At 43.0% G+C, this 21,478-nt stretch overlaps 2 protein-coding genes across 7 annotated transcripts in view; one reads left to right on the top strand and one right to left on the bottom strand.

Annotated features, from left to right (window-relative positions):
• The window catches only part of RGS6 (regulator of G protein signaling 6), a 257,675-nt gene that overhangs the window by 150,504 nt on the left and 85,693 nt on the right, over window positions 1-21,478 (top strand). The gene's annotated exons all lie outside the window — the stretch shown is intronic.
• On the bottom strand, window positions 14,629-18,171 carry LOC123026618 (U6 snRNA-associated Sm-like protein LSm3). Its single transcript, XM_044436439.1, is given in 1 exon segment — window positions 14,629-18,171. A coding segment is annotated over 1 exon segment (309 nt). The 3' UTR covers window positions 14,629-17,862.

Raw genomic sequence — 21,478 nt, forward strand, 5'->3', positions numbered from 1 at the left:
GCATATTCCCAGGCAAGTGAGTGCAAGTGTGCAGCCTCACTATAACAACCTATTCCTTGTGTCTATGCCTACCACAAGAGAGAGAATGAGAATGAGAGAGGGAGAGAGCAAGAGAAAGGATTGATACTTACAGTGGAATTATGAAAGTACATGGGATTGTAACCTAAATTAAAAACAGTAGGCTTTTTACATGTAATGAAAACAGGACCCATAAACATAATATCTAGCCACCGCTGCCATTCTCAGTTCACAGACTTCTTTACTCACCAACAGGAAAAGATCAAAAGAGATTACACAAACTCACTTTATCATATAGCTGAAACATGAACATCACATCCATCTAGCCAGTGCCTCTCCTACAAAATCTGTTGTCACATACCAGCAGGGAAAGATCAACACATACACTCAGCACAGAATACAGTTCCCCCAAACACATATGACATCAAACATAACAGTTAAAAAGATTCCTTTACATTGCTTAGTATGTTTAAATGTCAGGAAAATGTACAAGCAGTACAAGCCAGAAACTGCAACGGATTTTAATTAACAACCAGTACAGATTGTAAGGCTGCAATTTCAAATACACTAGTGTCCCATTGCATCCTATGCATGAAGTCATATATAGGATTGCACTATAAAAATAGCAGTAACAAAAGAGAAAGAGCAAAAGTAAATGAATTAGAAAAACCATTTTTGGAGATGCTTGAATTTGAGGTGACCTGAGACAGTATCCCTCTCTGGAGACTGCCAGCAAGCACAGCAAAGCACAAAGCCCACAAACAATATTTTATAAAAGATTTTGATTGTGATTTCATTGCTAGTCACTTGCTGTACTCTCTCTGCTAAGCTCAAGAAGAAAAGAGAAAGGGAGGCTCAACCCAGGAGGCTCAGCGAAAGCAAACAGCAATGAAACAACAGAATAGTGTTGTGACAGATTTGCATTTGATTTTTTTTCAGTTACAAACTACCATGATGTTAAGCAGAATAGTATGTCAAAACATAAAAGCTTATACAGGTGTAGCTTATTAGAGTTGCCAAATGTCTAATTAGAATAAACTATGCAAATTGTGAGTATTTGCATATATGTTGTATGTGGTTGCATATTTTGTTGCAGAGCCTTTCTTTACCTTATACTATCAAGCAGTGCTTTGCACATGAAAGGCTGCGGTACACAAAGCGCTCTCTCTGGCACTGAAGTGAATGATCATGCATAGCATGGAAGCAGAGCTACTGAAAAAAGCCTCTGCCTATGAGGGAAACATAAAAGCGCAGCTTCTGTCCTTCACAATACACCTAACAACAAAGAATGCCACTTGTCTTCGTCAGTCACTAAATACCGATGGTACAACGTAGGCCCACTATGAAAAAGTATGTGGCTCCCATGGCATGTTGACAAATGTCACATTTGAAAGTCCCTAGGTTCATCTAACTGCAAGATGCATCCCATCAACTCAAGCTCAGAAGACCAAGATGACTTAATGCATATTTAGCTAAGAAAGGGGACTGCTGAACTTCTTGTTCAATAGTCATATGCTTGATTAAGCAACAGAGCAAGCCTTAGGAGAATAAGGGAGAAAAGGAGATGAGGATCATTTCCAAGCCGAGTATACTTACCTTCATGCAGGATCCAACTTCCCGAAAACTAGCCTCTTGCATTCTGCAAGCTGCAAAAAAGGCTTTTCCAGACATCTAATGTGCTACCACAACCCATCCATTTTATGTAAGGCCCAGATTATTCCTTCCAGAGAATTCTCCTCTTGTGTCACCCTGCAATTTATACCAGGGGAAGTAATACTTCCCAAGACAGGAAACACAATGGGACGGTGTTTGCCATGTAGAACGCACAGCTGCAGGAACCTCCTGTCTGTGAAGGGCCCCTTACTATGCTTGTTAAGGCTTGTGCAGTAAGAAGAGGTTCAGGTGTAACCCATCCTGGTAAGTAGGAATCAGCCATCATTTCCCTGTAATTGAGCTGCAGCGGAGAACTGTGGTTTGAAGAGGCCACAGCATCTCCGCCAAAGCCAGATGCATGAAAGGAGGAGGGGTGTGGCTTGGAGGGCCTTCTGGGCATCGTGATTCATCTGTCTGTGATCATCCGCCATGATGGGAAAAACTGGAAGAAGCACATGGCACATGGCTCGTTGTAGACAAATCCCTGTGCATGTTTATACAAAAGAAAATGGCCACCCGCTGGCTGGCCATTAAAACTAGTAAACCATGCCTTATCAGCCTAAAATTGTTGTGTCTGAAATAGTCCAGTGAGTTCATTGGCCATGCTGGCTGGAGCTGATGAGAGTTGTAGGCAAACACATTTGGAGATCACCCGGTTAGAGAAGACTGTTGCAGGCTAACCAAAGTAAATTCTTTTTGACTCAGTTGCTTTCAGCTCCGGATCAATATGTAGAGAAGGAAGAAACTGTGGAATAATAATGTGTTGTGCATCACGTTTAATCTGACAATACTTAATAATATTGAGTTTCAAATCAAATAAGTCAGTTCTTACTGGCAGTCATGTTAGATATTCCCAAATAAATGGCTTTTGAGTTGGGGGACATATATATTTATTTATATTTAACTTTCAGGAACTTTTAGCAAGAGGAAATGTTACGTGACAAATGTGGATGAAAGCCCATTGCTGTTTTATGTAGGTGAATTATTATTAGTGTAATATTGCAAGGAGCACTTCTGCTAGTGGAACAATATGTAACCACAAGCACAGCCCTGCCACTGCAATGGGCAGTCCTTCCGAGTTCCCTTTACCCCTCTAAAGTACAAAGTCAGATTTAGCTGGTATTCTTGATACATTTTGTGCATGTTTCCTTCCCAGCCAGTAGTAGCTACAGCTGCAGAGTGGACTCAGGGAAACGCACACAATGAAAGGAGAACGCAGGATATGTGCTTTGGGTGGGATGGGGAAGAGAACTTAACGAGGGGCTGTCCCATGTGCCTCATCATACAGTCTTTCCTGATTTTTTTTTTAAAACAAACAAAAATGTGTGCCAGCTGCCAACCATTCATTGCCTAGTATTCTAACTAGTCAAAAAACTTCAGAAGGTGGCAACAAACTAAAATATGAAAATTAAAATAAAGTATGTAGTATTTAAATGAAGGCTATTATATTATAGTATAGTATAGTATAGTATAGTATAGTATATACTTATTTTCTGCTCATTGGCCCAAGGGCCCTCTAAGTAGATCACAATAAATAAAACATACAACAACAATAAAAGCAACAGTTCAAATGCTATGAACAAAAGATAATAAAACAAGACAGTACACAGCTGAGGACAATAATGATAACTGTGCACATTAAATTATCAGAATAAAATCAGTTATTAAAATGCCTAGAGAATAAAACTCTTTTCACCTGGCACCAAGAACTTTGCAGCAAGAGCGCCAGGTGAACTGCTTTTGGGATGCCCGCATGGGTGAGGTGCAACTATGGAGAAGGCTCCTCTTCTAATTGCCATCCTCCTCACCTCCTTGGAGAATGGCCCTTTCAGAAGGGCCTCCAAAACAGATCTTAGGAGCTGTGTAGACACATATGGGAACAGGTGGTCCTTCAGGTTGCCTGGTCCTAAGGCATTTAAGGGCTGGTGAGGTTTTTCATCTAATCTGATGGTTTTCCATCTAAGACTACATAAAAGTTAACTGGCTATACTTGAGATAACAGAAATTGTTTGTCTTCATTTTGCCATATGCTGCCCAGGAATACATTATTCCAATGTTTCTGAAAGGAAATTTTAATAACACCATGTTCTGATCATGCACTATTCTGTTTTAGATCTAACATGGGGGAATAAATCTGTAACACTTGATGGCCATTGCATTAAGAAAGCTGTATTCCCTGGTCCTACTTCTCCTCAGTGGACCCTGATACTCTGTGGGTTATTTCTCTTATAAAATGTGCATTGAATCCCATATCCCAAAGCTACTAAAATTTCTGCAGTGTCTGCAGGTATGAATTCCTCGAGGACTTAGGGTTGGGAATCCTAAGTCCTTAGCAGAGACAGCTGGGAATGGATGGTCTACTGGTTCTGGAGGCTAGATTCTAAAGCTGGAAATGGAATGGAATGGAATGAAATGAAGCACACGTTGAGTAAATTGGATATGTCTAAGCAAAGACACTTAAATATTTCCAAAAATATTCTGTGTGTATTTTTCCTTCTTTTAACAGAACTGTCAAAATATTGGCATCTCAGCTAGAAGGAAGTTTTGTATGTGCTAGAAGCTTTATGAAAGTGCAGGAATGGACTCTCTAGATTAGAAGACACATCACTGGAGCTCAGTTGGACTGCCTGTCCAACAGACAGAGGGCTCTCTTTGACATTAGCCAGGCAGGACAGCAGAAATGAGTGAAGCTGCATTGCTTCCCAATTCACAACAACATCTGGACGGGTCTTTGAGCCCATCTAGCTCACCTACTGGCAGTTGGTAGAGATGGTATCAGAGAGGCTGTAAGATCCTGCAAATCCGGGCCTTCCCCTTGCCCGTAAGTCCAATACTGGATTCTTCTGCCTGCAGTCCTAGTGAATGTGGACTTAGGAGGGGAACACTCCCCCAGGCACCGTAGGCCTGTTCTGCTCTTGCAGCATATGCTTGCACGGTGTTTCTGTAGCACATTATGATGTGCAGGGCAGGCTTGTCTGTCGGGGGCCAGTGGCTCGAACCTCCTCAGTCTGGGACTGTCTCCTTGATCTTAGTAGCTCTTCAAAGATAAAGCTGGAGAGTAGGCTTATAGACAGCATATTATTATTATTATTATTATTATTATTATTATTATTATTATTATAACATTTCTATGCCGCCCCTTGCCGAAGCCTCGGGGCGGCTTACAACACAAATACAACATATATGGCAAGACTGGGGAACTTGTGGACCTCCAGATGTCATGAGATTACAGTTCCTATCTTTCCTGGTCACTGACTATGTTAGTGGGGGCTGGTGGGTGTTGGAGTCCAAGAACACACCTGATATAAAAGGCCTGTGCTTCAGCTCATTTGTATTGCACACCTTCACAATTTTGGGCATGGTATGAGAAGCTCAGGGATTGTGTAGCTTCCTGCTTCCCACAGGTTGAGAGTCTGGATCATGTAGGCTGACTCTGGGATCACTCTGTTCTCCAGAGCCTTAGGAAATGGCCTTTGGGCCTGTGCAGAGCTATGGCTCACCGGCTATGGTAAGTGCTCAGGATCTGACCTAAAAGCAGAGAGTTGCATTGGTGTTCCTTAATATATGAACAAAAATGCATACATTAGCATATAAAAATAAGGTACATCAGGGAAAATGTTTGTATACAGCAAAATGGTGTACAAAATGCTTATATTTGGAGAAATGCACAGGAAAAACTGTAAAAATGTTTGTATAGCCTTAAAAGGGCTGAATGATGCAGAACAGAGACTATTAATTTACAGTTAGAAAAACACGAAACTCAGTCAAACCAAAATTGACAGAATGGTTCATTCCTACTAAAGAATGGCCTATGTCCTGAATACATAAATACACCTACAAGCTCTCTCCCCCTTTCAGTCCATATTCATGCAGAGAGAAATGCAAGGCCCTCTTTAGTGGGCAACAATGGAATATTTCTCTCCCATAGCAAGTACGATCTTCTTCCTTTGTTAAATCAACTTGCACAAAACTCAAAGCGTGCCCTTAAATGTATGCATGTAAAACCCACAGAGAAGGGACCAAAGGCAAGGCAAACAGATGTTAAAAGGCTCCAAGTAAGAAATTTCAAAGTTAGATGGATGTCAGGAATTCTCCAAGATGCAAAGACTTGCATCCTTGGGCAATCTTGCATCATTGGCTTTGTTCAGACATGTCATTAAACTATGTTCTGGTATTATGCGAACAAGCTCCATGCTCCCCCTTCCCTGACACAGCTGCAGAACAATCTGAAGATTCTGCTTCCATGTTTGTTAGGTTTCTGTTCAAACCTGGACAAATTGTGATTAGCCTTAACCAGGTTTTATTACAGGGTGGGGGACCTCTGTCTGAGGGGTCAAACCTGGTTCTCTTGGGATCCCCAGATGGTAATGCCCTGGTTCTGGCTCTGGCCCCGCATCCTGCCTCTGGCACTGATTCCTGCCCCCACTCCCCCAATCACCAATCATTTGCTTGCTTCCCAATTTTTGCAGTTTTTCCCTATTCGAAACAGATGAAATGCCTTTCCTAAGGCTTCCTGCTGTCAACTACTCTTACATTTTAAGCTATAGTATGCCTGTCTTTTGTTGTTGTTGCTGCTGCTGCTGCTATTTGGTCCTTTCTTGGCTGTGCCCCCTTTGCCTGCAGCTGCCTCCACCACTGGAATGCAGCCTAGATTTGGGTTGCCAGATTGAATGTGACCTTTGGTCTGAAAGAGATTCCTCACCCCTGGTTTACTGAAACAAGCCAACTTCAAAATATGATTTCTGTAACTAATTAGTTTCAATAAGCCATAGTTAAAACTAACTGTTCAGATATAATTCTAACTGGTTAATTAAAAACAAAACACAGACGTGAACTCATGTCTGCACTGCTAGAGGAGAGGGGAGGGAAGCCCTCGAGTCCAAGCATTTATTGCCATGTCCAAATTGGGTCACTGTCTGGTGTGTGTTAGGAACATTGTGTAGCTGAAGTTCCAATTACAGCAATGGGCTACATTGCATCTTTCCAAACACTGGTAAAAGCCTTGGCTTCAAGGTCTAGAAATATATATTTTCCTGCTCTCCTGGAAGCAAATGAGGAGAATATAATCAAAGGGCTTAAGTTCAAGACTCGCAGCCCTGAACAAAGATTCAGGATTTTTAAGATGCAAGCTCATCCAGATAAATTAGTCTACCGAGCACCTTCCCAGCTTGTTCTCAATTAAGTGAAACTAACACCTGCTCTTTCGCTGTGACACTTGGCCAATCTGTAGTGCCTAATTAGGCTGAACGAGGAGTCATTCCCAGTTCCTTCTGCCACCCCTGCCACAAGACACACCTCTTCGTAATCTGCTAAGTAAAACTGCCTCTCAGAGTTCATCCTAGCTTGCCCAGCTACATAGCAAATTAAATGCAGGGCACAGTCCTCTGCAAGTTCTGCGACTCCCAGCACCGTTGAAGGCTCAGGTCTTTTTCTGCCTAGACAGAATGCTGCCCTTAGAGTGAGTGCAACAGAACTGCTCTCTTGTGGGGAGCCCCACACCAGCGGTTACTCCTTGGCTATTCTGTGTGATTTAGTTTCCTGTATTCCTTTGCAAGGTTGGTCTGCCCCATGAGCAACAGCTGACTGGTTGTTATTTCTATTACTTCCACATATATCACTGTGCCGTTGAAAGTGGGAATGGAGGGGGTGAAAGGGCTTTTTTCTGTCCGAACGTGCATGCGATTGCACCCTTAGAGGGCAAGAAAGCACCTTCCCGCTTACCAAGCAGGCGCACACGTATTTTTCAGGGCTTCTTCCTTGGGGAATCAGGGCAATCTCACTGTGGCAGTCGACTGTGAGGAATTCAACGGTCCCAGGTTTCGTGGTTACTGAGGAAGGCTTTGATGGGGGTAGGGTGCTTTTGTCCCATTTAGCTCATGGATTTTTCTGTTTCAGTTTCCTCCAGCAGGAAGGAAAAAAACAAGCCCCAGAACTGGCCTAGTCCTCCCACTGCGCAACCTGGGGGTGCATCTGGGGAATGAGTTGGGTGTGGATCCAGAGGTTCCCCTGATCCACCTCCGGCATGTGCCTGTAATGCCTTTGCTGCCAGTGGTATAGTGCTCAGCAGTGGATGTGCTGGTCAAAAGAACTCCCTTCCCACCCACAGAAGAAAGGTCAGCAAAATGCAACTGGTACTTCCAGAGACCAGAGAACAGCCCTCTTGGTGTGCCAGCAAGGAAGTCTGTGGGGCTTATTCTATATGTTCTCATGAGGTAGCTCTGAAAATGTCTTCTGTGGGTGTATTTCCAAAAGCAGATGCATGCAAAATAGAAGGAAATCGAAACAGTGGCATCAAATTTTGGAAGAACCAGCAATTCGAGTTCATATAGTAGTACAGTATTGAATAGAAGAAAATAACCAGGGTAGCTGCTGGGAAAAAATCCCAACCCCAAGCAATGTGTTTAATGCCCAAATGGTGACCCTGAAAGCCTCATGGAGAGCCACCAAATTGTTGCTGCAATTAAGCCAACAGGGAGCCTCGCAAACTTGCATCTTTGATAGCAGCTGATTAAAATAGAAAAGCTGTAAGATTAAAAAAGCCCTCTCTAATATTTTTGTTGCTGATAATGTCTCTCTATCCAGTGAATAGTAATGAAGCAATTAGGCCTCATCAGAAGTGTGGCTGTTTTCACTGGTGTAATGAATGAATTTTAACTGAGTTTATGCGTACATAGCATTTATTCATGCCTTTCGGAATCCTTATTGAAAAGTCGATTACCATCAAATTATTGGCTTTTGAAGAAAATTATATTTCTCTCCAAATCTCTAAAGCTACTGATCAAGTAGAACATATTGAAGCTATTTCTGCTATAGCACATAAAAATCCAGCTTTGCTGTTAAAGAGGGACCCTAACCATTTCAACAAATTAAAATAACATGCCAGGCTTCTTTCTATTAAAAAATCTTTTAATTTCTGCCCTGAAAAATATGACTGTGTGTACATTTCAATGCACCAAAGGAAAATAGCCAGTGGTGTTCCTCCAGTAGGCAGAATCCTCTCCTTTCCTAGTGTGGGAAGGGCGCATCCTTTGTTGTAAGGATGGGATGGGTTTCTCATTGTCTGCAGCGAAGTTACCAAAGCAACTGGACTTTTGTTATGGTCTCACAACTGGCAACATTTGGCAGTTTCTGTTGTGAATTGTGAGCTCCTTCCATCTCATTCTAATTCATCGGGTAGGAGTCAGGATCTGACTTCTGCACAAGGAAGCCCTCCATTCATGGGAAGGGCCTTCATTCAGTTTTTGGATATCCCACCTACAGTTTTTAGTACAGTCCTTTTATGTAGCATTTTCAGAGAGCTGCTATGGGAAGGAGGAGGTGGGGGGTCTTTTAGTGCTGTTGATCCAGCATAAGTCTGGATCCAACACATCATCTCCTGTGGAGTAACTCTGTTTTCTTCTATGTCAACTTGTAGCTACTGCATTTCCCTCTAGTCTTTACGGGCCTCATTTATTAAGAGTGTCACAGTGCTGAGTGTGTTATCGGTCTATCTATATGAGACCATGGTTCTAATTCACATGTAGCTGAATGTGATCAGCTCCCTTTATATTCACTCTAGATCTTGAAGACATCTAGAACTAAGAAGCACTGAAAATTACATAAAATGGTGCTCAACTTACTTTGGAAAGGGCGAAAGATAATTATTCTGACCAGGAAAAATAATACAATCCAGCTTGTTCCCCAGCTGTTCTAATAATGGTTGTACACTGGATTGTATCATCTCTGCAAGGACAAAGTTAAGTCCATAAATAAGCTACAGAAAAGAACAAACCATACTTTGATTAAGAATCACTCCTATATATTATGGTTTAAGGAGTCCCTCTTTTGAGTCTTATCAGTGACCTACATGAACCAAGTCCTTAGGAGAGAGAGAAACTCCACTTGAGATTTTCTGCTGTTTCATCTTGCTTCAATTGTGAAGCTGTTTCCAGAGGCCGGAAAAAAGGAAAGGGGTCAGTTCATCTCTTGCTTAGAACTGTGTAGAAGGCAATGTCACTTCTTAATGATGTCCCATGGGAAATACATTCCCTCTTCAGGCCTTTTCGATCTCCAGGCACTCGGTAAGTTCACTGCAGAGGGTCATCTGCTTTTACAAGGCTTGTATATCTTTGCCTATCTCACTGACATTCACTCCCAAGAAGTCCTGTAACTACTTAAATTTAGCAACTTCATGACCATTTGAAATGGGGCTTTCCCATAGCTGCTCTGCAAACAGCAGGAGGCTTTCCGAGTAGGTGTGTGTGTGGGTAGAAAATCTAACTAGATATATTAATGGAGCATCTACGATTATGTTTAGTGCAAAGGGTTTTATCAGTATGAGCTTGAGATGGGTGTGGGATCAATGTGTTGCTTAACCACAAGCAAGTAATATGCATCAACATAGAGGCATATAGCCAAAACCTTCCCACTGGATGAGACACAGAAGTATAGAATGGTAGAGTTGGAAGGGTCCAGAAGGCCATCGGGTCCAACCCCCTGCTCAGTGCAGGACTCCAAGTTGAAGTTTCCCTCTCAGGTGGCTGTCCAGTTGCATCTTGAATGCCTCTAGTGTGGGAATTCCCACAAGCTCTCTAGGTCATTGGTTCCAGGTGGGAATATTTTCTGATCTCTCGCTGGGATTTGGTTTCCTGTAATTTCAAGATCAGAATCTTGTTAAAGAATATTCAGGCATTCTTAACCATGGCCTAGAGCCGAATTGCTTGATATACATGAGGTCTAATCCTTACTGTCTGTATTCCAGGTGTCTCTAGTACTAAAACAGACTCATCAGAATCCTCTCTTGGCAGTGTTTTAAACATCCACAGTACAATACTTATCCACAGGTGGATAGAAGGCAGACGGGGATCTACTGGTAGATTTTTAGGTGATTTGCAGTAGATAATGAAGGATTCTGACTCCCAATCATTCAAAAGTAGGAACAACTCCTCTGCAGCAAATTGGGCAGCTGAAACAAAGAAGGCCTGGGTGGCAAAGGGGGGGTGGGTAGGATTTTTAAAGGATTTTGTGCGAAAACTCTATGTTCAAATTTCAAAGAAAACAAATTCCTAAGCTGAGATTTGCCCTGTTCCTGAAACAAAGTAGATCTTTCAGGCTTGAAGTCCACCCACCCTGGCATATCCCTTTGAAGTTTGTTGCTGATTAAACTGAAGCTGAACTGAAGCTTACCAACCTTTTGAAAATAGATGGCCAATGTGTAATACTTCATCATTTTCCTGGGCACTCAGTGGGTGGAATTAGGAAAGAACTCATAAATATTTGGGAAAGAGGAAGGAAGATTCATTTCTCAGATTAATAATTGAAAGCAGATGGATACATGGTTAGACAGAGAAACTATAAGGATGTAGATGACTGGCCGGGCTATTAAATGATAGATGGGGGAAATCATAGTGCAGTCCCTTAATTAATACAGAACTCAAGATTTTTATTTGGATAGGACCTGGCTATCTTGTCACTCACAAGTGAGCCTGTTCCACTGCTCTAGCCTTCCTCAATCTAGCCTTCCTCCAAGCTGGTGCCTTCCAGATGTTCAGGATTTCAATTCACAGCATTCCTGACCATTGGCCATTGGGAGTTGAAATATAAAGCATCTGGGGGCTCCAGGTTGTGGAAGGCAGTAGTACATGCCTTAGGAGCAGTATGTTATTCATGTCCTCATGGCCTTGACAGTAATCATTTGCAAGCACAAATGAATTATTGGGCAAATACTTTCCCTGTACAAATGCAGTATGCAGTTATCCAAATCAATTTCTAAGCAGCACGAGTGAGACTCCATGTTATGAAATCTTCATCCCATTGCATCAAAGGAGTTATTGTCCCATAGAATGGAAGTGGAGCCTTGGGTACATATTCAAGGCTCACATTCATCCATTTGAACACCCATAAAAGCATTTTGTCTGCTACAACCCTGCAAATAGTAAAAGCAGTGTAGTATAGTGGTCAGACTGTTCTAATATGGGTTCTAATCCAAACTCAGCTACTGAGTTCACTGGGTGACTCTGAGTCTAACCAACAACCGACCTCACAGGGGTTTTGTGAGGATCAAATTGAGAGAAAGAAGTGGATTATAGATACGGCTTTGAGTTCCTTGAAGGAAGGAAGAAATAATAGTGAATAAATAAAAGCAAATTGGGTATGTGTATCCACTCCAGGCTTTAGCCTGAACCTTTAAGGAACTGTCCTTTAAACCTCAGACTAAAATGCAGAGTGGATACACCAATACAGCAGTCTGCTCTGACTGCATGGAGAAGCAGTTCCTTTACTGCCAAACTAATTGTTCCATCATCTATCATTCCCGAGAGAACTCTCAGGACACGGAATCAGGTTCAGACAGATGTCTGGCAAATACAGATGCCTCTGGGTAAGTATGGTAATATGTAATGGAAGGCTTTGGGTACACAGGAAAAATTGGTATATGATAACTATTCAGGCATGAAGAAGCAGCATTGGATATTTGGAGATGGCAGAATACAAATCAACTTAGGCAGCCTTCCCCAACCTGGAGAAATCCAACACAACTGGAGTGCCGGGTTGCAGAAGGCTGAAATAAGAAAACAGGACCACACTAGACTTAAAAACATGAGTGCCATGCTGGATCAGACCATGGGCCCATCCAGGCCAGCCTTCTGGTCACACAGTGGCCAGCCAGCTGCCCACCAGATCTCACAAGCAGGATGTAAGTGCAACAGAACCCTCTTGCCCAAGTTCCCCAACTACTGGTGTATGCAGGCCCACAGCTTCAGATATTGGAGGTGGGATCTAGCCTTAGGCCTACTGGCCATGGATAGCCTTCTCCCCCGTGAATTTGTCCAATCCCCTGTTAAAGCCATTCAAATTGGTGGCCATCACTCACTATATCTCATGGAAGTGAATTCCATCATTTAATTGTGTGCTGCATGAAGAAATACTTCCTCTTATCTGTCCTACATCTCCATGCATCCGCTTCATGGGATGACCCTGGATTCTGGTCTCCCTCTCCACTGTCTCCACACCATCTTCACACCAAAAAGAGGCAACCTCTTTCAAGATCTTCTTTATTAATACGTAATATGATTTGGCTAACCTCAGGTTCTCCGTGTTGGCACCTCTGCCTCCTGATGTGTGGCTTTCTCTTTCTGTTTTCCTTCCTTCCTTCCATTCATTCATTCTTTTTCCTGAAGGACATTGCCACATCATTTTATTTCCTTCACATCCAGGAAGTAACATGCATGCTGCCTGCCACTTATTCATGTGTATATGCCAGTTTCAGAATTTGGTGCTGGTGGTGCTAAACAGCTTGAGACCAGGATACCTGAGAGAAAGCGACTCCTCCCATATCAACCTGCCGGGTCACAAAGGTCATCAGGAGTCATGCTCCTGGAGGTTCCACAAGACCTTCTGGGGTCCACCAGAGAAGAGCCTCCAGGGTGGTAGCTCCCTTTCTGTGGAGCTCCTGGCCTTTGTAGATCAGGCATGCACCAGCACTGTGTGGATGCTGGCCCTTCCTGGAAACATTTTTATTCCAAGAAGTCTTCTTTGACTTGCCAGCCATGGTTTTCGGTTGGCATTCTGCCTTAATGTGATGTCTTATTCTTGTTTATTTTTGATTGCTTTCGTGCTCATTGTAATGGGAAGCCATCAGGGATTCCTGCACTTCCCCAGCTACCTGAGCAAAATTCAGTCCAGAAAATCCCTGGTCCCAGTACCCGGGACCTGCCACTAGATTCAGCACATGACGGACAAAGTGTGGGAAGCAAACAAGTTTATTAAAAGCTTAAAATAGAGGAGCAAAGGAATTAAAACTTGGAATCTAAAAAGGGATAAAAACAGGAAAGAAGGGAAGGGAGGGGGCAAGGGGAATTGGACAGCAGCCACAAGACAAGTTACAGACAGTCATGAACCTTGCTGGCCCTCTAGGCCAGCAAAATAATAAACAGCTTCTACCCTTGCCTGTACACAGAAATTCCACTTTCTAACCACACAGGATGCCATAGTGCTCTTCGGCACAGAGAACTGGCAGCAGAATGGAAGCTCCCAGGAGAGGAACAAGGGGCTGCTCTGTTCTTCAGGCTTTATCCTGCACCCCCACCCTAGGTCAACTGACCATGGGATGATGGCCCATCTCCCAGTTCCCAGGGCCAGCCATTTACTCCAGGAGCTGGTCCTTAGCCTTTGCCTTATCTCCAGCATCCTTGAGGCCAATTCTGATATTTCTCACCCCCTTAACACCAAAGGGAGGATGAAGTTTTCCAAAGGCCTTGGGCAGCAGATTCCCAGTAGGCTGGCATCTGAAATTTCCAGGATTTTGTCAGTTCCTGGATTAACCCCCCACCACCACCACCTTCTGGAGCCTCAAGAGCTGGGTCATGTTACACTCGTTGCACTACAGTCTGTTTAATGTGGATCAGTATATAAATCTGGTAATTACATAAATAGTAATGAACACACAGGTCTGTTTCACCTCCTGTATTCACATGAAAAAGAAACCCATGGCAACAAACAAACATAATTTTGTAAAGTGGTTCTTACAATGCAGGCCTGAAACTTAAAGCCACTCTACCCCTGGCACTAGGAACTGAATCAGTCCCAGCCATGCCTACTCTAGAGTAAAAATGAAAAAAGAAAGAGCTGTAACTACTTGTTATGACTTTATGATACTGAATTTTTATTAGATGCATTTGAAAAATGGTGCTTTGTGAATTCCCTGGACCAACAGAAAGATTAATAATTTGGTCATAGGACAAATTAAGTCAGAACTTTCCCCAGAAGCAAAAATGATGAAACTGAGACTGTTGTACTTCAGGCACATCATGAGAAGGCAAGGCTCACTGGAGAAGACAATAATGCTGGGGAAAGTTGAAGGAAGAAGAAGAAGACAATGACCACCACCACCAAATATGAGATGGATCAATTCCATCAAGGAAGGCACAGCCTTGATTTTACAAGAGCTGAGCAGGGCTGTCGAGGAGACGTCATTTTGAGGACACTCATTCATAGGGTCACCATAGGTTAGAGGTGACTTGACAGCATGTAACAACACCACCATCCAACTTGTATTGTTGTTGTGGCTTCCCCAAGCATTCCATACTAGACATTACCTGTGACAATATGCTTTTCTGAAAATAAGCTGCTAGCAGTGTGAGCTAAGTTTTCACTCCAATTGCTGTGGAGTAATTGCGTATCATGTCTCTGATTAAGTTCTTGAGCTAAGTTTGTGTAGGTCAAAGTCTTCTATTTATTCTTGCACACTGACTTGCAGAATCATGTAACTGCCAGAATCCTTTTCACTCTGTTGTCTCTGGAGCTTCCCCGCTGCCTTGTGCTTTATCCTTTGAAGCAAACAAGTGTCTTAGCTGATCACATCAGTGTAAGAACCGAAGCAGTTAGTTGTGGGTGTTGCTCTCCAAATATTAAATGCTAATTGAACACTAATTAGATGTTAAAGGTGCTGTAGAACAGGGAAGAAACAAGGAAATAAATGAGTGGAACTTCTCCGTATGTATTATTTTACTAGATCTGACGATGTCATGAGCCATTTGTCTATATATGTCTATTATAGTAGAAGTATATAGAAGGATGTCACAGAAAACAAACATTAGATTTGATCTGCTGTGCTATCACACTATTTGTGTACTTGCATCTGTGACAGTGTAGGAATGAATCTGAACTTTTCCTCTTTCCTCTCTGTCATTCTGTGCCACTGCTGACTGACTTTGCCTAAGTAAATAGACATGATGTCAATTTCAAAGCCACCCTGTTCAAGCTAACAAATTAAGGAGCATTCTGAACGTTTAATAATTGCAGATTCAAAATCAGTGTGTCTGTGGATGCCCATAATCTACCTTGGCCAAGACTTAGCATAGATTCCTTTTTAAAAAGGGAGCCAACGGAAGGCAGAATAACCAGGTTATTTGATTTCCCATTTTTCATACAAGATCCCCATCCAGTGGCCAAATCCTTGAACTGCTCCAGAAAAGATCATTTGCTGATAGGTTTTCACACACTCACAAACGTGCACGACCGCCACTTCCTCACAAGTCAAGACTCAAAGGGCCCGTTCAACCCCCTTTCCCCCCAGTGTCCAGACCAACAAAGCAGACAACAGGAAGCATTTCCCCTGCTGTGCCTCAGCTGCTCGCTCCAAGTCAACAAGCGAAATCTGACATCTCCAGCCTGATGGCTCCTGGCGCCACCTTGATCCCTCCACTCCCTGATTTGTATTTTCTTTCTTAAGGTTACTCTAATTAATAATAACAATAATAATAATAATTGTAAAGTTGTCTTGCCGCAAAGCTAAGAGCTGCCCCCCTGCACAATATTTATTTAGGTTCAAACAAGTGATTTTATGTTTTGGAGAAGTTGCTTTTTTAATCCCAACAGTTTGTTGTTGTTGTTGTTAGTCACAAAGTCGTGTCCAACCCATCAGTTTACCTTTGGGAAATTAGCATTTTGCGACTGATCGTGCCCACCAGTTTTTAAATGGACAAGCTCCCTGGCAGCCATTTTGTGACACTGCCCGTGCCAATCTCTCGAAAGTTTGGGGTGTCCCTGCTCTCAGTGATAGGAAAATAGAGCTGCACAGCTGAGGTGCATGAGAAAGTCTGTGTCAAACCAACAGTTACTTCACAGATGAGGAGGAGGTGCGGAGGAGAGTTTTGCCAGGGTCTTAGCTTGTTTGGGGGTGCATAGGTGACGATACGTTTCTAGCTTGATGTAAAATACAGTTTAAAAAGTAGTTGCCAGCAAGGGGTGTACAGCAGGATGAAGCAGCCCTGTCAGGTTAGTGGTCCATGAAAGCAGATGAAGCCTGGAGCAGCTGGTAGCCTCCGCCTGAAAGCTCACTGCGGTGGGTGTGCAGCGTAATAAGATGCCTGGCCAACTTCAGAGGGGCCTTTGGAGAGAGGAAGTCAAGTCGGACAGGTAATACCAAGGGCAGCACAGCTTGTGCTTGAAATAGGAATGCGGACTGTGCGTGAGGAGGAAAGATTGCCCAGTGAAAGCTTCTTGCCTGAAGCAAGATTCAGTCATATTTCTGCAGGAGAGGTGTACTTAGACGGCAACCTGTGTGAGGTTTTGCTTGTGCAGCATCTGGTTGTGGATTTACAGGGGCTGTATTTGCATACAGGGTTAGTAACATTTCAGAACATGCACATTCGGTCACTGTTTTGCACTGACAGCTGTGGCATAGCAGGATCTGCAGAGGAGGGTTCATGGCCTAGCACATTACACTGCTTTGACTTGAACATATAGCTTATGTGTTTGCACCTGACTTTCTGTCTTAGTTCATGTTCACGTATTGTTTTAAGAAACCAGTAAGGCAGTGTACTTTTTTGTGTTTGTGATTGTTTGAGCTGTGTGATGAAGTGGTTAGTTCTTAAATGTGCTATTACAATGAATGTGTTGCATTACTAAGACAGAAATTTTCCATCTGCCCTTGGCACACTCTAGGAATTAATTCTGCATGCATTAGCACAACAAACAACTATTCCACCTCAAACCACTTTTCCACACTGGCTGGATCAAAATTGGCCACGTTTTAGCTCAGAGTGAAGACAAAGTGCTTTAACCCAATAAAATAAACAAATGCACTTGACTTTGTAGCTGGTTGTGGTCCTAAAAATGCTTAAAAACACTAGAGTTTCTAGTGTTGTCATGACCTTCAGTATTTAAAAAAACCCTAAACTGTTTAGTGTCCAGAAGCAAAAATGTTTTGGCTGATGTTCCTATGCAAATCAATATTGGCATCCAGGACAAAGGAACTTGCCTTTTCTGCTGTTATTGATGCAGCGCTGCAATCTTACAAAAGCCCAACAAGGAAAACTGCATGTGTGAAGAGCCCACCAAGGTTACTGCACCCTTTTGAACACAGTGGTGAGTGTGGGTGGGGCAACAGGTGCCAGGGCCACTAAGTATTTTTTTCTTTTTTCAGTAAACCAACAAAAGGTTTATTTTTTTAAAAAAGGAATGCACTTCTAACATACGTGTTAACTATAAAGTTAAGTCCACTGCACTGGTACATAAGAAAATAGCATTTAAACTAGTGTAGGAAAACTCTTTCATGTCCTCTATTTGCCAAATGAGTTCTTGCCTCTTGAACAACACAGAGTCAGGTGGAAGAATCTCCTGTAAAATTGCGTGCAGAGTCTTAGTATTCAGGAGAACAGAAGCCAGTATCTTGAGGCCCATTGTTTTCCAAGGGATACATTTCTCATGGGTTCAGCCAACCCTCAGTGGAGAAGCAACAAGTACAGCTCCATCTCCTCTGACAGACAGCACTGGAATATTCCTCTTGGTGGATTTATACATCTCTTCATATGTTTCTTCAGCATTCTCTATTGTTGTCACAGTCTCTTCAACATCACCCAAAATCATTTTTAAATGCTGATCATAAGCATGTGATCTGCCTTGAAGTTCTCAGTCATTCCTCATTTTCACATAAATTCATTCATCCAGACGAAGTCTGATGAGATCCAAGGGCTCTGCTACAGTATTAGTGGTTTGTTGCTGGTCCACCTCATCCACCATTTTTCAAAGCCCACCACTGAATAATTTCCAGGGATCCACATACTTACCAGCTCTGGTTTACTTAAATGGTTCAAATAGGAAGGGGAGGGGGGGAGGAGGAGGAAGCAGCAGCAGCACAACATGCTAGAGAGAGAGAGAGAGGGAGAGACAAGTGGAAGTGATGAAGAAGAAAACCTGGCTCTCCAAGGGATAACATACTTTCTCTTCCTCAGTGTCTCAGGTAGAGAGGAACTAGTTCAAAGGACTTATTTGTTTGGTAGAGGGGACCAAGTGAACCAATTGGCGGCCTGGTAAACTTTCTTGAACACTTAGCTGCACATGTCCAGTCTCTTGATTTCTTATAACACATCCAGACAATTTGGGCTTAAAGCAAATATTTAAAATTAATTAGCATGCTACATGTGAACAAAAAAATACAGTCTTCCAGCTCTCAGAGTATAGGTCTTCTCGAACAGATGTGAACAGACAGAACCTGCCTCTGTCACTAAACTGGAATCTGAACGCGGGTTTCCCAGGATCAAGCCCGGTACACCATCCACATGGCCATGCTTTGTGCATGAGAATAGTGCCCAGCAGATTTCTGTACTAAGATGTGTACAGCAGTAAGATTAGCGCACCAGTGACACTAAGTCAACCCTGGCTGGGCCTTTCATTTAGGCCATCTTTATCCCAAATTTCCTACAGGCAGCTCAGGAGGGTTATTTTTAAGCTTAAAATAACTCTGTGAAGTAGGACAGGACCATGTCTCCCTGGAAGCCTCAAGGTGGGGTGGGAGAGGGAAATGAACCTAAGCCAACTGGTCATAGTCCAAGAATGTACCCACCACAAGACACCTCAGTCCCCGTGTACACCCTGCCAAGTCCCATCCGCTTGCCAGCACAGGAAGCACTTGCCTTGTTACTTGTGCAACCGCTGCTTAGCCAGTCCTGCTTAGCGGAGTTTAAGCAGCCAACATGAGCTGTGTGCCAACTGCAGGATGGTCACGCACATCTATTTGGCTGTCTCCTCTGTATGAAGGGCTGTCCAGTTCAAGTCTGTTTTTAAAGAACAAGAGGTGTAGCAAGGGCAAACAAGAGGGTCTTTAAGATGTCCACCCACAGTTAGTACCTGGACAGTTGGACTAAGCAATCACACAGGGTCACCTGGTTGCTGTCTTCCCAACTATGGTGAGATGCAGTCTATTTTTATTTAGATTCAGTGACCATTTCTGTAGCTGTATCTATACCTACAAATTAGCAGATCTCTCTCCTCTCTTGTCCTCTTTGGCGCACTTTAGCAACTGAAACTGTTTTAACACCATAGCCAGATGGTCCCCATGCCATAAAACACACAATCTGCCTGTCCCTAGCATTAGCTCGCTACCTGCTCCTAGGCATTGTTCAAAGTGCTGGCTTAAATCTCTATACCCCTCAACAGCCCTAAAGAGTTTCACCAATCTGGTACCTTCCAAATGTTGCTGGACTACAAACCCAATCATCTCTGATCATTGGCCATGCTGGCAGCTGGAGGGGATAAGGTAGCCTGCTGTTGGCAGTCCTCTTTCACATGCCTAAATCTGGATCCAACCCCATTCATTTACTGATAGCTAATGCTGAACCCCACCCTGTGACCAGATTAAGTTGAACTTCGGATGGGCACAGAATTTGCTGGTTGGTGAACAGTTATGTAGAGCCTGCCTGTGAGTTGTTTACATTTTCATTGCCTTGGTGTAGTCTGATTTGGGAATCATTGTGGAGATGTTGATGCTGTCAGGGCCTCCAGCATGCTTTTTAGGAAGGCAGGGGCCACCTGCATTTCAAAATAAGCACACTGCATGATAGCACTTTCATTCTGATAGCCAGGGGGGAGCCCATTCCTCAGATTGGGCACTTGGAGACCATTAATAAAATGCTGGTGTTAAACCTACGGAACAAAACAACACATTCTACTTAAAAGTGGAGATTTTCTCTGCATGGGAAAAAATCCTCTTAAAGTCCGTATTCATTGCAACACTCCAGATGAAATAGGTGTGACTCATTCAGTACAGCTGGCTTCAGAATTGCAGCTTGTCTATATTAGATGTGAATAGTCAGCAGCTGAAAGCCAGAAAAAAATATCTCAAAAGCCACAATCTTTGTTTTTAAGAAGCAGAAATGTGCACAGTACACTCTCTATTTTTTTTTTTTTCTATCCTAACTGCTTCCTTAACTGGGGACTTAGTATGAGAGCTTTTTAGAGCATGCAGAAAATTCCTACAACTTGATTCTTGAGCTCCACCATAACTGACTCTCTTTTAGGAGTCACTGAAGACAGAACCAAGATCCCACAAACCATGAACTTCTCTGTGTGATCAGTCATCAGAGCCCTCACCTGCAGTGGGCCCTGGGATGCTCACCTTCCAGAGGTGTCCTTCCTCATGGCTGTGCATTGGCTTCCTCCATGACCTGGAAAAAACTTTCTGAGTTAGAACATTAGCAGTTGCTGCTTCTGAGTCTTTCTTTCTTTATAGGGTGACTTTTAAGGGCATAGCTCTTACAAGAAAGCTTGCACAGGAATAAAAACAGAACAACTACACATATAAAATGCAATATAATAAACTCAAAGCATAACTAGGCAGCTGTGTAAAAGGTGTCTTAAAGCACAGGTTGAAACAGACTAACAAGGGCACAATCTTATGCATGTTTAGATAGAAAAAGGGTCCTACAACTCTTAGCATTTGCCTGGGAAATGTTAGGCGCTGTAGGACTTTTTTCTGTCTTAACATCTAATCAATGCAAAATTGATTAGTTATTTGGTAAGGCTACCACAGCCTATGGAAACAGCTTGTTCATGCAGCTTTGTTATGATCACTCTTTCCTTTCCGTTGGAAGAGAAATATATTCCAGGCATGCAGAGAGTTCTTTTTAAAACTTTGTTGCAATGAAGGGAACAGAAAAAAAATGGTTTCCTTCCCACTTTTCTGTTCACCTGAGCACATGCTCGCCTTCCCCTTTTGAACCCTGCTCCCGGTCGCTTCTTCCCTCCTCTTTTCCCCGATTGGCTGGGGTACCAAAAGTTTACACTCTTTCCACCCGCCTACTCCACGCTGCCCCAACACCGGCCCTTCTTCCCAATCCAGCCCTGCCCCCGGTGGGCTACAATAGGCTCATTTTGTTCTGCCCAGCTTGTCAATAAACAATCAGGAAGTATTTGGCCCTCCTGCCTAAGTGTCTGTTTCCCCATACCTTGTGCTATCTGATTCTGGCTCCTCCTCTCCTTTGGGCTAAGTAATTTTCTTTGTTACCCTTTTAAATCTCTTTACTCCCTTGTTTCAAATCATCCTTTCACA

Source organism: Varanus komodoensis, unplaced genomic scaffold, assembly GCF_004798865.1.
Source record: "Varanus komodoensis strain SLA01 unplaced genomic scaffold, ASM479886v1 scaffold3, whole genome shotgun sequence".
Classification (NCBI taxonomy): Eukaryota; Metazoa; Chordata; class Lepidosauria; order Squamata; family Varanidae; genus Varanus; species Varanus komodoensis.